The 12,255-nt window shown below is 40.2% G+C and overlaps 1 protein-coding gene across 1 annotated transcript in view; it reads left to right on the top strand.

The window, feature by feature from the left end:
• nbas (NBAS subunit of NRZ tethering complex) overlaps positions 1 to 1,172 on the top strand; it is a 122,699-nt gene extending 121,527 nt beyond the window's left edge. Inside the window, exon 51 of the mRNA XM_042332778.1 lies at positions 514 to 1,172. Coding sequence (XP_042188712.1) covers positions 514 to 789 — 276 coding nt within the window. The 3' untranslated portion in view covers positions 790 to 1,172. The remainder of the gene's footprint in view (positions 1 to 513) is intronic.
• Positions 1,173 to 12,255: the final 11,083 nt, after the last annotated feature.

Below are 12,255 nucleotides of genomic sequence, written 5' to 3'. Positions count from 1 at the left end.
AGAGGTGTATGTTATTGTAAATGGGATTGAGAAAGTAAACCCAGAACAATCCTTTCAGCTATCCCAAGGGAGCAGAACAAGAGGGCACAGGCTCAGGGTTGCAAAACATAATTTCAAGACAGAGACCAGGAATTATTTATTTACAGAGGAAATTAATGACTGGAGCGAGTTACCAGGGAAGTTGGTTGAGAATTGAATGGTGGAATTATTCAACAAGCAGCTTGTTGCTGTTAATGGGAGGAGAGATATTCTGAAAGGAAAAGATCAAATGGACCGAAAGCCCCTCTTCATCTGAATCTCCCTTGTGATATTGTGAATTTCTTTTTTACTCTAGAAATGCACCACTTGTCTCCTGCATCTATTTACTCTGATTTGGTGGCTTTTCCTGATAACTATTCCAAGAGGAGTGGCTTTCAGAAGCATAAATCAATGCCCTCACTAATGAGTAAAATAGAGGTTTTGCAATAACATATAAGAGGAATAGTACTCATCATTTTTTCCCTTCCTCTTCAGATTGATGACTCCAGCTGTGATTCAGAGCTCCTTTCCTTGCTGCTGAACAAGAAATTAGTGGTGGACTGCCTCTCTACTGCTTTCTACCCTCATCTTATGAAACAGCTTTTGGCTGGTGAGGAGGAGGGAATCTGTACTGTGCAAGAGATAGCAGAGCAATTGAACAAAGCAGGCTGCACTGTAGAGGGAGGTTCTCTGCTGATGTCGTACAAAGGCACCCATCCATCTCTAAGTACCTTTAGTGCCGCATTAAATGTTACAAAGAAATGGCTGTGAAAGGGCTTTGCTACGAAGTACAATTTGTTCAGTGCCTCAATAATGAAGTTACAGGTAAAGGGCAAAGTATGGACTTTTTAACCCCGTTAAATACTAACTTGGGTAAAGGTGACTGTAATTGTTACTGTAATTGTTACTGGGAAAGTACTTGTGTCTGATGTTGAGTCCACACTATTGATGTAAACATCTGTGGTTATATAAGCACCCGTATTAACCATTTGTTTCAGTAACTGACTTATTTAGAAGATAAGAGGGGAAAAAAGCCTCTTCAAAAAAAAAGGTACAAATTTATTAAAAGGCGACACAGCAGATCGTGTGCAACTCAAACTCTCATTGTGAAATAATGTATCAAAATTTTTGAATAAAGTTACCATTTTAAAATATTGTGTAGATGGATTTGTGGTTTAAACAGATTTATTGGCTTTGGTTAGGTATTGAAAAAGAAAATGCTTCTGCTATGCAATCACTTTTATCTGTCATTAACATGCAGGGCAGCTACTGCTAGCACAATAACACATTTCAGTTCAGATATGATCGGATGCTAAGATATTTCTAGACTCATTAAACATACATTAGGTTCTGTGGACTGTATTGCATTCTATTAGATTACTGTTCTTCCAAGATTCTTGGACTACACATTCTCCTGAAATGAATTTCTATTCCCTCTACTCCTTCCTCCACTAGAAAGTCACAAGGTTGAGCCCCTATGTGCCTTCTTTTCAGCTGTGAACATCTGCTTATGTTAATAACTTATCAGTGGTTTGTTGTAGCAACTGATTTATTTTTGAATTTAAGACAGAAAAAAAATGGCTTTGGCTTTTAAAAGAAAAATAACCTGGTCTAATTTATTAAAAGGAACACAACAGATAGATAGTGCACCTGGGCCCAGCTGGTCCACCTCCATCAGAGGGTGATGGATCACAAACAATTTCAACAGGGAGGGAATAACCTCTAAGGGTCAAACTGTCCACAATCCAATCACAGATCACTGCCAATGCTGAAACAACATTGAGATGAACATTGGAGAATTTTGCAACGTTGTTAATGAACTCCTTCAAAAGAGAGACAGCCAATTTTCACACAGCAATGTCCCACAACCAATGTAATTTCCAGTGTAATTTTCTTTTCTTTTTAAGTAGTGCCATAGGATCTCTAATGTCCACCTGAACAGGCAGACTGGACCTCAGTTTGATGTCTTATCCAAAATATGGCATATCTAACAAAGAAGCGCACCTCCCAGAACTGCATTGGACCGTTAACCTAGACTGAGCTTAAAATGTCCTGATTTAGGGCTTGAATGAGAGCAGTAATGAGTACTGTGAAGGAAGAATGAATATTCTGAGAGTAATATAAATAATAGTTCTTGGATTTGATGTAGCGGCTTTTCACATTGTCAAAACATCTCAAAATGCTTTACAGTTTTAGTGATTATAGATGTGTAGCTGAACACAGAAGACAATTTGTACAGCAAATAGCCATGAAGTGAATGACCAATTTCATCTGGAGTACAACTGGAGGACCTCCCTTCTCTTTTCAAATAGTGCTAGAGGATTGTTAAGGTACACATGAGTGATCGTAAGAAAGTAACTGTCCTTTGCTTGGTTTATGAAATGAGCAAGCATGTTGGACCAAATAGCTGTTTCTAATTCCATGTTTTCTTATCGTCAATGCTAAAGGTGAATGACTATAGTCAAGACCCTCCTATGCCGTGATTCAAATACTTTCCGATTTATTACTTAATAATCCTAAGGCACATTGCTGATTCTAAACACACTAACAGCTCTACTATGGAACACATCTAAACCTTCTCCACTTCAGCTTTGATTTTCTGCTCAACCTTGTCTGCTGACTGCAAAATCTTTTCAGCTTGGAGTGAGGCAAAGAAAGTAACTGTCAATTCTGATCTATGCTTAGCCTGTGGGAGGCATGAATCAATAGGCTGAGTTGGATTTTGACAGCTCTTCTCACCTCCGACAACAGGAAGAAGAAATGTGGTTTACCTGATGTGATTTGATGGAGCAACCAGCCCTGGGATTCATATTCATTTTCTTGTGCTTGAGCAAGGTCCAATCCCTCTGAGATACGTTGGTAACACATAGCAATAGTTCTTGAGATTTGTTTTTGAAAAGCCAGGTATCAGAGTTATATCATAATAATTCTTGCATTTGATAAATCATGTTATCGTGTCGAGATGCCTCAAAGTGCTTCACAACATATTTTGTGAAGTGGAGTGACTGTGTATTTTGTGAGTAAAAAGCGTCAGTAAATTGTGCACAGTGATGTTTCCCAAACAGCTATGGAGTGAATGACCAATATTATTCAGAGGATTGTTGCCCAGGACACTGGGAGAAACTCCTCTTTTCGAATAGTGCCATGGGATCTTTAAAGTCCACCTGAACAGACAGACGGGACCTCAGTTTAACATCTCATCCAAAGAATGGCATCACCAACAAAGCAATACAGCCCCCAGCACTGTATTGGAGTGTCATCTTAGACTATGTGATTCCAAGTCTCAGCATAGGGCTTGAACCCACAACCTTCTGACTCGGGAGAGAGTGCTACCACTGAGCCAGGCTGAGTTCAAATCAAAGCTGAATTTTGTTATGTAATATTTTATCACACTTAATGCACTTCAAAATTATTTTCAATAATGTTGTCTTACCTCATTTCTATAACATTTTTAAACAATTTACAAATTTTACCCATGTGACTGACCATGTTACTCTGCAATATACTCTAATTAAGATGCCATTTTTCCTCAGTAATCTTTCAATAGTTATCTCATATAGTGTATGATAATAATAATAATATGAATATTCAATTTTTTAATCTTTTTTTTGTACATTTCTGTCAGTAATTCCAATTTTGGATGTGGTAGGAATGCAGTGTATATATTATATATTAAATTGTAAGTAACCATTTTGGTTACACAAAGATCTTTTGTATCTAAAGTGGACCAAACATTCATTGTTTAATAAGCATCGCTGAATCGAACCAGAATTTAAAAATAAAGTATTTGCTCGGTTTCCTAATCCTTTCCTAACCCGATAACTGAAGGGTAGATTATGAACCTCTCTTGAAAATAAGATTTAAACATTTTTATTGGATTTTGGAACATGTAATCTTTTAAGCAAAGTTCTGCATCCCAGTATTTTCCATTAAAGTTTCAGTTGTGAGACTGACTCTTGTGTATATTGTACATTTAATCAAATTCTCCCAAAAAATGCTCTCATCTCTGTCAGTGAATTGACTTCTTCCATGAGGCCAGAAATTCAAATATTTTTGTGGAGTGACTCAGATAATTAACATTACATGGACTCCAATCTACTCAGTTTTATATTTCCACATACCTTTTTATCCTAGGCTTAGATTATTGTGTTGATACAAAGCTAAACTGCAGATTTACAAATTCTATTAAATACTATCTTAAGATGCTAAAATTTGATCTTTCATACCATTTTTATCCGTTATCAATAAAATAAAACTGTTCTTATTTGCTCCAGTTCTTATTTGCTCCTTTATTTTGAGCAACATTTCCACAATTTGATCCACCATCATTTTAAAAATCGCCATTACACGTGTGATGCTGCTTCGCTTTGGAGCTACATGGGGACTAAGGACCACACAATTGTTTCACCCCTGGAACCAGTCAGAATCTAGTTGAGATTGTTACGATTAGTGCCCTCAACCTTTAACAGGAATTAAAGTAAATAATTTGTGGTTATTTCAATCTGGTCCTCAGTAGATTGGAGTCCAACGTAATGTTAATTATCTAAATCAGAGAATTCCTACAATCTTGTCAGTTTGGCAAATGGAAACAGTTGCTGCTCAATCAGTGCTGGATTAGAGTCTGAACACATTTGGGTGGTGTTGCATATTGCTTTAATGACTTAATTGGCAATTGGACATCGACAATAAGAAAAAGCAAGTATAAAAGGATTCTGCAAAAGTGATACAGTAGATTGTGGAAGAGAATGGAAGGTTTAAATAAAGGAACAAGTGAATTGAAACTGTTTTGGATTTACAAATGTTACAGGTGGGAAAATCGTCAGGTCACTCACAATTCAGAAATCCTGATGGGGAATCCTGGTAGCTAGCAGTATGTAACAGGCATATCATGGGATTCCTGCTCCAAAGGGACAGAAGTGACACAACTCAAAAACAAGGAAATTTCTCCTGGTGTCTGAGCTAGGTGAGTCCGCAGTATTCCAGGGTTCTGCTGATGACAGTGTAGCCATCCTGGCTCATTGGTAAGACCTGGAAAGGTAGACCAGTCACTGGGGGAAACAGCTCCTATTAACCTTGGAAGCCAAAGCTCCAAAGCGTAGGGTGGTCCTAGCTGGATAAGCAGCGGGAAAGCTTCCCTGGCAGCGATATCAATGGCAAACAATGCAGTTTTAGCTTTTTAGACTCCAGCAGAACCCCAACGCACACTCTGGGGTCCCCAAGCCTTGATTCTTGTCAACCTAAGCCTAATACTTTCCGACAATCTCTCTGGGATTTTCATGTGTAGGTGGGATGAATGGAATACTCAACTTGGTTTGAATACTCTTAATCATGGTGATGGGTTTCTGCATGTGTCGGATGCCTGGCTGACCCAAAAAACATCCTGGCCAACAAGTCCCCCAATAAAATTGATCATTCACTTCTGTTTGGGATACTCCTGTGTGGAAATTGGCTGCCACGTTTACTTACAAAATATAATTACAATATATCACAGTAAATCCTGTGAAGTGTGTTGCGATGTTTCAATGAGGTGCTGTATACGGTGCTATATTAAATTGCACCTAATATATAATAAATTAACAATTATAAGTGGATGTAGAGCCAGTCATGATGTACCATTTGCAAGATTCCCTATTAGCAATTTTATTAGTTAAACCTATTGTATACCATGAATTTCAACACCACTGTCAGAGTAATTAAGAGGAGAATATAGTACTGCATTTCTATCTAACCCAAGCTACACCTGACTTGGGAGTACTCAGTAAAGGAGAAAAAGAAACTAATTTCCCAGCACTAATACCCCTCACCTCTGGATCTGACAAGTAAAACATTTACAAATGTGTGGAAGCACCTTTGATGCAGGGGAAGGTGGGAATTATTAGGGGAGATATGGGTTTCATGAATGGTTTAGTGAAAAAGTTTAGTCAAAATATTATTAATCCTTGCATTTGATATAGCGTTTTTCACATCTTCTAGACGTCTCAAAGCACTGCACAGAATATATTATAAAATGAATTGACTGCAAAATTGTGGGCGAAATGCAGCAGTCAATGGCGCACAGCACAGGGATTGGTATATGAATACAGGGTTAGTACGTGGATTGGTATATGAATGTTGTGGTCAAAGATTAATAAATGCTCTTAAGAAAGTGTGGTAGAAAAAAAAATAAGGCCATTACTTCCACAGAACTGGTACAATCCACTCTACAGTTCATTCCACACCAACTATTCTATCTCCTAAGCAAATGCAAATCAAGCTAAACTTCATGATTCACAGAATTTCTTAAATTACATCTCTACATTAAGAAATAACTATGCACTACAAATTTACATTAGCAAAACACCTTTCACTGTGGAGGGTCATCTGAAAGCATTTAACAGCACTGGCTGGGCACCCAAACCGGGGGTGGGAGCCAAGGGGGTAGGGAAGGGAAAGACAACCAAAAGCCTGGAGATCAGATTTGACCGAGGGAATAGAATTGCAGAATGCGGGGGCAAAAAGCCTTGGGCAGGTAGCTCAGAGGATTTCAAGCAGGCACCGCTCACTGAGCGAAGGGAGCAGCAGGATCAGTATGGTTTGAGATCATTGTAGAGGTGCGGTGGGGTGAGACCACGGAGGGACGTAAAGGTGAGAGCGAGGATGTTAAATTCCATCGACTGGAGGATGAGGAACCAAAGGTGCCAAGTGAGGATGGGAGTTATAGGCCTGCGGGGCCTGTGCAGGAAAGGACATGTCCTGTAGAGTTCGATTTGTCAGCTTGTGTAGGGAAGAGCTGGGGTGTCTGGCAAGCAGAGTGTTGGCGGTAACACAACTATCTCACCCAAGGAATCAGTGACAAAGGGCGCAGTTTGAGGATTATTTGCAGAACAATTAAGTTCGAAGGAGTTTCTGCATCCAGAGAGATGTTAGGTTTTGCAACTCATTACTACAAGTTGCCATTGAGGCTGGATCAACAGAATCATTCCAAAAGGAATTGGATAAGTTTCTAAGCATTAGGAATATGGGAACCAGGGGAGCTTTAGAAAAACACGTAGCAGTGACTGAGACGTGGAAGACTGACCGAATGGCCTTGTTCTATGCAGAAGATTACCTCATGCAAGGATTGTCAAACAAAAAAAAAAATTCTGTTTCTATTTCCTCCCGAAATAGTTTTGGACTGATTTGCTGCCTTCCATTGAGTGACAGTCCAGTCATCTCAGTAGCTCAGGGAACATAACATACAATCACCTTTATGTCAATCCTCTTAGCCTGCTTAAAACCTACCCGAACAAGATGCTCATCCAGCTGTTATTTAAAATTATTCATCGACACAATATTAACCTGGCTGGGAGGTTATTTATTCTTTGTATACACTAAAATACTGAGGGAAAAAAATTCTTTCTGATCACATGATTTTTCTTAATTCCTTCCTGGAGTCCCTCCATCTTGCCTCCTCTCTTCACGTCTTTAAAACCCACTTTAACACCTATCATTCAAGTGGGTTTTAAGTGCTCTGGGACGCTACCCTGTGTGAGGGGAGCTACATAAATGCAAGTTGTTATTGTTTCACTTGTGCTTTCAGTCACTTTTCTGTCCCCCGCACTCAGCGCAGCCTCCCAGTCATCTATGTAAAGTGCTTTGAGATATCCTCCTGACATAAAGTGTAAATTATTGTTGATGTAATTCTGTACTTGTGTCCCATGTTTACAGTTGCAGTTAAATAACCCATTTAAACCATCATTATTCATTTCTCTCAGCATATATAACATTTTGCATTCTTCTGCTCAACACACTTTTCTGCAATAGGGATTTCAGGCTTGTGAGTCCCTCTCATAAACTAGAGCCTAAATCCTACAGTTGACTTCTCGTTCTTCTCTGGAATCCCGTTCAATGCAACAAAATCCTTTTGAAACTGAAGTATCGAAAATATGCAGTATTCTAAATGTGGCCTCATCAATGACCTACGCAAGGATAGAGTAACTTTTTGTGACACATTTGACATGTTAGCTTGCTTCACATGATCGTGCATCTGCTTCAGTTGGTCACGTTCTTGGCTCTGGGGCAAAAGGTTGTGAGTTCAAGCCTCACATCAGGGACTCTGAGCTCACATACTCTGCTAGCTCTCTAGTGCAGTTTTGGGGTGGAGGGAATGTTATACTGAGGTCCTGTCTGCCTGTTTAGGTGGACCTCAAAGAACCTGTGACACTATTTGAAATGCGAAGGGAGTTTCTCCTTGTCTTGACCAGCAATTTTTCAAAATAAATTGATCATTCATCTCCTGCCTGTTTGGCGGATATTACTGATGCCTAATCTCAATCTGGGTAACATTTGGGGCTCTGTGTTGCTGAGGGGAAAAATCAGACAGGATTTCTTCTTCCTGATCACCAACGAGTGACCCCTGTTGGACGATAGGAACGATAGGAGCATAGGAACCGGAGGAGGCCGTTCAGCCCTTCGAGTATGTTCCTCCATTTAATTAGATCATGGCTGATCTGTACTTTCAATTCCAACTTCCCGCTTTCTCCCCATATCCCTTCATACCCTGACCTACCAAAAATCTACCAACCTCATTCTTGAAGGTGTGGATGGATCCAGCATCCACAGCATCCATGTTTCCTGATTTCACTCTTAAATGGCCTGCTTCCGATTTTAAGACTATGCCCTCGTGTTTTGGATTCCCCCACCAGAGGAAATAGCTTCTCTGTATCTACCATATCAAATCCCTTTATCATCTTAAATACCTCAATCAGATCATCCCTCAACCTTCTAAACACAAGGGAATACAATCCAAGTTTACGTAGCCTTTCCTCGTAACTTAACCCTTTTAGGCCTGGTAACATTCTGGTGAACCTACGCTGCACCCCCACTAGGGCCAATATATCTTTCCTGAGGTGTGGTGCCCAAAACTGAATGCAGTCTCCAGATGGTCTGACCAATGCTCTATATACAGCTGAAGCATCATTTTTTCCCCTTTGTATTCCAGGCCCCTTGAGATAAAGGCCAAGATTCCATTCGTCTTTTTGATGACTTTTTGCGCCTGGGAACTAGTTTTTAGTGATTTGTGAATATGGACACCCAAATCTCTTTGCTCCTCCACAGTTCTTAATTTCTCCCCATGAAGAAAATATTCTGCTTCATCTTTTTTTGGTCCATAGTAGATGACCTCACACTTCCCTCAAGATGCTTGTATGTCAATGTTCGATGAGTACAAAGTATATTAATAATAATCTATGATTTGGGTATGATGTATTTGAGATGTCTCAAAGCACAGGAATTGTGGAGTGGAGTCACTGTGTGTATTTTATAGGTTATCAAGGCAACCAGCTGGCACACAGTCATGGAAAGACTGTGGGGCATTGTTGACCAGGACACCGAGATAAACTCCTTTTTCTTCTTGAATAGTGCCATTGGATCTTTAACATCTACCTGAACAAGCAGAAAGGGCCTTGGTTTAACGTCTCATCTGAAAGAATGCACCTCCAACAATGCAATTTTTCATACATTCCCTGCCCATTCAAACTCTTCCACTGGAATATAATAGTAAAAGACATTTAATTTAACAAACCTTGACTCAAACCTGTATTCTCACACCACAGCTACGAGTTGCCCTTTCATTTTATATCAAAACGTTCAGGTTTCATTTATTTTTGCAGACCATTCAATTATGAATAACCTCCCAAGAGCGAATCTAGAGCAATTATATAATCCTTGCATTTGATATAGCGCTTTTTTTACGTCTTCTAGACTTCTCAATTAAGTGGGTCTGTCATATAATATGCAGACAATTTGTCTGGTAGACATGTAGTCAAAGAAATCTACAAATGAAAGGTAGACAGATTTGATCAAATTCCAGACACATTTGAACTTTTGACCACCTGCTCGATAAATGCAATACTCTACCCCCGGACTAGCTCTTTCACACTAAATTTCAGGATCTACAACAGCTTCTCTTTTAGCTTTGGCTGAAACCTGCTGTGGATTCAGCAAACCACAAATGCAATGCTCCTGGTTAATTGATACATTCAAAAAAAATATGACAAGTGGAGCGAATAAACAATTGATTTATTTGGCATTTAATCGTCTTATAAACTGGCAAAATCACTTGTATCAGTTAGATTCTTGCCTAATGATGTGGTTGATAATTAGTTACCTCGAGTGGCCTTCTTCATCTATCATTTAGTTTTCTTGACCCCATTCTGTTTAAAGTGAAGTTTTATCAATGCTCCAAGCTACTGTGCATGGTGGTAATTAGTTCCGATGAATAAGTCATATGTACATGTCTAGAATTTACACCCTGGGAACAAATATATTGTCAAAATGCCATTTCAAATTCTGGTAATTGTTTTTTCATATGCAACAAAAACAGCTGAAGCAAAATACACATTTGTGCACATAACCCAGTGGTAATGTGCTCAGTTGGTAGCACTCTTACTTCTGAGTCAAAAGGTTGTGGGTTGAAATCCCATGCTAGAACTCAGTCTAGGCTGACATTTCAATACAGTGCTGGGGGAGCAAGGAGGGAGTTTCTCCCAATGTCCCAATGGATATATAGAATGTATTAGTGAAGTGATGTACGGTGAATAGTGATGAGGATGGCAAGAAACTGCAAGAGGATTTAAACAGATTAGCACAACAGGCCCATCAGTGGCAAATGTGAGATAATTCATTTTGGTTAAAAAATCTATGAGTATTATTGAATAGCAGTGTCCAGCAAGAAGCTGAAGAGAGAAATGATTTGAGCCTGCAAATAGGTACATAGATCACTGAAAGTGACATCACTGGTGATATAGGCTGTAAAGAAAGGGGTTAGGATTAGGGTTAGTATGTTGAACATACACGGGGCATAGAGTACAAAAAAAGGATAATGCCTACCTTATATAAATCATTTGTTAGGCTGCAACTGGAATATTGGACATCTTATTTCGGGAAAGATGTTAACGGGGTGCAGAGGAAGTTTACCCAAATGATTCCGGAGATGAAGGGCAACAGTTATGAGGAGAGATTGGAGAGGCTGGGTCTGTTTTCATTGGAGCAGAGAAGGTTGAGGGGGACTTGATAGAGGAGTACAATATTATGAGGGGTTTTGTTATGGTAAATAGGGAGAAGTTACTTCCATTGATAGGGGAGTCAGTAATTAGGGGACATGGTTATAATATAGCCATAAAAATAGTGGAAGGATAACTTTGGAGGAGAAGTGCCCTGACAAGTAGAGTGGTGGAGCCTTGCTCTGTGAGCCTATGCAGACTCGTTCTGAATGACCTCCTTCTGGACTGTAAATTTCTATATGTTTCTTGGCCAACGATTCCCTCAGATATAATTAATCATCCACTTCATGGTGTTTGTGGGACATTGCTATGCGGAAATTGTCTGCCACATTCACCTACAAGATACTCAGTTACCACACTCTGCAGTAAATCTTGAGATGTGCTTTAAGATGACCTCATGACATAAGGATATCTCAAAGCACATCACAGGATTCACATTGCCCTATAAATAAGGCAAGGATTTTTTTTTTAAATAGTGGTTTCTGCTGCATCCTTTGAGTGTCCAGGACTTGTGTGTGCAGCAAGAAGCTGCAGCATCCTATCCATAACTATTTTGTAAAATAAAGAAAAGTGTCACTATTTTTCACTCTAAGTTGACTTGTTGCCCTTTTGTGGTTAACCCAGAAAAGTGAAATCTGTTCACAGACTTTATACAACAACAACCTCAAGATTCCATTTATAGAGCGCCTTTTACGTCGGGAGGACGTCCCAAGGCGCCTGGACAGTTGGGTCAGGACCCGAGCAGGGGGGAAATGGACAGGGTGAGGGGAGGGAAGGGAGAGAGCGAGGAGGGGGTAGAGAGTCGAGAGGGGAGCTGAAGGCACGGTCGAAGAGAAAGGTCTTGAGACCGGCCTTGAAGGAGGAAATGGAGGAAGCAAGGCGAAGCACTGGGGGATGGAGTTCCAGAGCCTAGGGGCTGAGAGGCTGAAGGCCCGGCCATCGATGGTAGGGCGGTTGGGGCGGGAGATGTGGAGCAGACCGGAGCCAGAGGAACGGAGGGTATGGGCAGATAAGTAGGGGGATAGTAGGTCGGAGAGGTAGGAGGGAGTAAGGCTGTAAATGGCCTTGTAGATGAGGATGAGGATCTTGAATTCGATCCTCTGGGGGATGGGGAGCCAGTGGCGGCGAGCGAGGGTGGGAGTGATGTGGTCCCAAAACCTGGTGCGGGACAGTACACAAGCTGCAGAGTTCTGAATGATCTGCAGCTTGTGGAGGG

This window comes from Callorhinchus milii, unplaced genomic scaffold, assembly GCF_018977255.1.
Source record: "Callorhinchus milii isolate IMCB2004 unplaced genomic scaffold, IMCB_Cmil_1.0 Scaffold3, whole genome shotgun sequence".
NCBI classification, from domain to species: domain Eukaryota; kingdom Metazoa; phylum Chordata; class Chondrichthyes; order Chimaeriformes; family Callorhinchidae; genus Callorhinchus; species Callorhinchus milii.
Note: the sequence above shows the minus strand (reverse complement) of the source record. Positions and strands in the feature narration are given on the sequence as shown.